This window comes from Triticum dicoccoides, chromosome 6B, assembly GCF_002162155.2.
Source record: "Triticum dicoccoides isolate Atlit2015 ecotype Zavitan chromosome 6B, WEW_v2.0, whole genome shotgun sequence".
Lineage (NCBI taxonomy): Eukaryota > Viridiplantae > Streptophyta > Magnoliopsida > Poales > Poaceae > Triticum > Triticum dicoccoides.
The window spans coordinates 645,473,089-645,477,018 of record NC_041391.1 but is presented as its reverse complement, the minus strand read 5'-3'; the positions used below and the strand labels follow the sequence as shown (position 1 = coordinate 645,477,018).

General features: G+C 47.3%; 1 protein-coding gene across 1 annotated transcript; it reads left to right on the top strand.

The window, feature by feature from the left end:
• Positions 1-2,618: 2,618 nt before the first annotated feature.
• Positions 2,619-3,280, top strand: LOC119325121. Its single transcript, XM_037598859.1, has one exon. The coding sequence runs from the start codon at positions 2,688-2,690 to the stop codon at positions 2,937-2,939; it is 252 nt and encodes an 83-aa protein (XP_037454756.1). The 5' UTR covers positions 2,619-2,687; the 3' UTR covers positions 2,940-3,280.
• Positions 3,281-3,930: the final 650 nt, after the last annotated feature.

The window sequence follows — 3,930 nt, the reverse complement described above, 5'->3', positions numbered from 1 at the left end:
CGAGGTCTGGGCGGAGAGAGAGGGGGGAGGGAGAGGGGGTGGGGCCGGGGGGAGAGAGGGAGGGGTTACCGTTAGTTTGGATGGGCCAACCTCTTTGATGTCGGCTAGCGGACGACAAAGAATCTTTGCCGTCCGCTAGCAGACGGCAAAGAGGTTGGGGGTGGGCCGTTACAGCGTTGCCCTAAAATGGACCCCACCCAATGTCTTTGTCGTCTGCTAGCGGACGACAAAGAACTAGCTGACGGCAAATTGCACCTTTGCCATCAGCCAGTTCTTTGCCATCCGCCTTTTGTGATTTGACGACAAAGACCTTCTTTGTCGTCCGCAAGCTGATGGCAAAGAACCGACAGACAGCAAACTCTCTGATTACAGTAGTGTTATGTGAAAAAGAAAGTTGGTGTGGTGCTGAACCTGGACTTCGAAAAAGCTTATGATAAGGTCAACTGGGATTTCCTGTTAAAATGTCATAAGCTTCGGGGATTCAATGAAACCTGGTGCGGGTGGATTAACCAGATCCTCCACAATGGCACAGTGAGCATTAAATTGAATGACTGTGTGGGGCTATACTTCCAAAGTGCGAAGGGGGTGCGGCAGGTGACCTGCATTCCCCGTTCCTGTTTAACTTGGCTGTTGAATGCCTTACAAAAATGATTAGGAATGCCCAACACAACAAGCTTATGGTTGGCTTAGCTGCGGATCTTACTCCTGATGGGGTTGTCGTCCTACAATATGCAGATGACACAATTTACTGCCTTGAACATGATATTAACAAAGCAGTTAACCTGAAGTTGCTGATGTACATGTTTGAGATGATGTTTGGGTTAAAAGTTAATTTTCAAAAGAGCGAGATTCTTACTGTGGGTGGGGATGAAGTTGTGATAAAAGAATATGCTGACCTTTTCAGTTGTGACATTGGTAGCTTCCCCATTAAATATTTGGATATGCCTGTTAGCTATACCAATCTTAGAAACTCTGATTGGAAGTTCATTGTTTGCAAATACCTTAAGAAATTTGAAGCCTGGGTGGGCAATTCTGCCTCCATGGGAGGGAGACACACCTTATTAGATTCTGTTATTACCCAGATTTCTCTATACCACATGTCCATGTGGCTGATGAATAAATCTTTTATTGAGAAACTGGACAAACATAGAAGGAGGTTTTTCTGGCAAGGGTGTAACAAGAAAAATATATATTATCTTGTCAAATGGAGTAGAATTTGTAGATCCAAAGAGAAAGGGGGCCTTGGGATTAAGGACCTACATAAACAGAACATCAGCCTGATGGTTAAGTGGTGGTGGAAACTAGAAACGCAAAATGGGGTGTGGCAAGATATTGTTCGCGCTCGTTACTTGCAGAATAGAACGGTGGCTGAGTTGACGCTAGATTCTTTGATTCCCCCTGCTGGAAAGCTTTGTTGAAAGTTAAGGAAATCTATATGGTTGGTAGAGAGATTAATATTGAATCTGGAAATATTGCCAGGGTGTGGGAAGATTCCATTAATGGACTGCCTCCGCTCAGGGAACAATACCCACAACTCTTTGATATTTGCAATACCCCTAAATGTACAGTGAATCAGGTGGTGAATACTGAAACTAATTCATTTTCCGGGCGTAGACTCACTCCTGCCCTATCTGAACAGTGGGGGTAAATTCGTGATACAGTTAATAAACTGCCTCTCACAGATAGAGATGACCGGGTGGTATGGGGCTTGAACCAGAATGATAAATTCGGTACCAAGTCTATTTATAAGTGGCTTGAAAAACCTCTTAGTGGATGCCGTTACAAATGGATCTGGAAAGCTAAAATACCACTTAAGATCAAAATATTCTTGTGGCAACTTTACAAATGGATCTGGAAAGCTAACATACCACTTAAGATCAAAATATTCCTGCGGCAACTTTCGCAAGATGCGGTCCTGACTAGACAAGTGTTGCGCCATATGAAATGGCCCGGGAACCCTGCTTGCTTGTTTTGTAGTGAGATACAAACCTCACAACACCTGTTCTTTACCTATCCAGTCGACAGGGTTGTATGGCGATCTATTGGGGTGGTCCTTGGAACTGATAGATGCCCTGATAATTACTGGCAGTTCTTTGCTTGGTGCTATACTTTTCTTCCTGGCGGGGAGAAATTTTATACGGTTGGCCTTGCGGCTGACTGTTGGGCAATTTGGCTCGCACGCAATAATGCTATCTTCAAGAAGAAGCAGATTAAGTTCCCTTTTGAAATTGTGTTTTCCATGTGCTCTTTTCTTCTGTATTGGACATGACTGCAAAAAGGAGACGACACCAACAAGCTACGCTCAGGTGCCGAGATGATCATGGTAGCCATCATCTGCGGAGTAGATTGCTTTTGGTTAGATCCTTTTGGCGTGCTAGCATGTTTCCTGTGACGAGCGTTGTATGAGTTTGGAACTTCAGAACTATGTGTGTTACCAGGTTTTCGCCCCACAGCGTTCGTTGTCGACGGCGACCGAAATGCCAGCGACGATCCCCTTCTTGCTCTGCTCGGAACTCGTGCATGCTCTGCATTTGCTAGCCTGAACGTGAGAAACTCTGCTCCCCGTTTGCTCTGCTCTCGACACGCCAAGACGTATTTTGCACCTCCCGTCTTCACCGGTCCTTTTGCGCGAAGCAGCTCCATCCCGTCTTCCACGCTCCCTACCCTACGACGCCAGAGGAGGCGACATGTCGTGGCTGCAGTACGCGGCGACCCGGAGGCAGCGCGCCGCCACGGCCTGCCTCTTCCTCACCGGCGCCGCGCTCATCGCCGCCGCCGCGCGCCTCTCCTACGCCAATATCGAGCCCCAGCGCGCCAAGGCCGCCCAGCGCCGCAAGGTCCTCGAGGACTTCATCGCCCGCAAGCGCGCAGCCGTGGCCGGACCCGGAGCCGGAGCCGGAGCAGACTCCCGCCCCCAGCCAGACCCCCCCAAAACCTAGCCACGCATCGGCGCCACGGCACCACCCGGATCGCGCGCTTCGAGCTTTTCGAATCACAAGAGGCGTTCGTCCACTATCGGAGCAAAGGGGATCGGTTTATTTGTGTGCTTCTTTGCACATTGGAATTTCTTTAGCAAAGAGGACGACTGAGATGAGATGGCCACCGGTGTTATCTCCTCTGTATGAATTGTGGTGCTAATTTGCTTAGCTGTAATTTTTCAACTGATTCCTTGTCGCAGTTTAGTAATGCTGCCGAGTGCTGTATCATGACTTAGTTATTTTTTCCTGGCTAAATGGCAGTGACACATTCATACTATTACCAGGGTGCTGTGCCTTGTTCAGTTGCCAATCGCATATCTTGCATACATTTCTGAAGATTTTTTAAAGACTAGATCTGCAACTCTAATGGGTTCCAACAGCAGTGTTCAGACTTCAGAGTTGTGCGATCGCACATCTTCCATAGAAAGCTAATGGGTTCCCTTGCTAAACGAGGGATATCCACTCTATGTTACAGTTCCTACCCAATTACCACAAGCATGTACATGTTTGAACTTCTAAAAGTTGGCTGTGCACAGCATGGCCTGCAACTCTCAATGTTTTTATTAAAGCAAACAGCATGTTCTTCATCTAACAATGTCATGTGTTTCAACTTCACACCGGGCTAGCAAACAAAGGATTGCCTTAATTAACTGATTGATGTTCTATCTTTTTATCCCTTCAATGCTATGAATCATTTCCCTTTCCCTGACACTTTCAATGCTATGTTAGGGACACACTAAGGATCTCTTGATTACTCATTACACATAGAGGATTTGATTACAGAGAACTGGGAAAGAGGAAGGGAGAGAGCTGGAGGTAGGAGAAGAGCTGCCGCCGCCGGGTTTCGTTGATGCACTGGATACCCTCCTTGTTGCCTCCTCTCCACTTACTTATAGCCAGCAACGCTTCAACGTGTGCACAGCCCAGCCCAGCCCAGCCCATATGCTGTCCA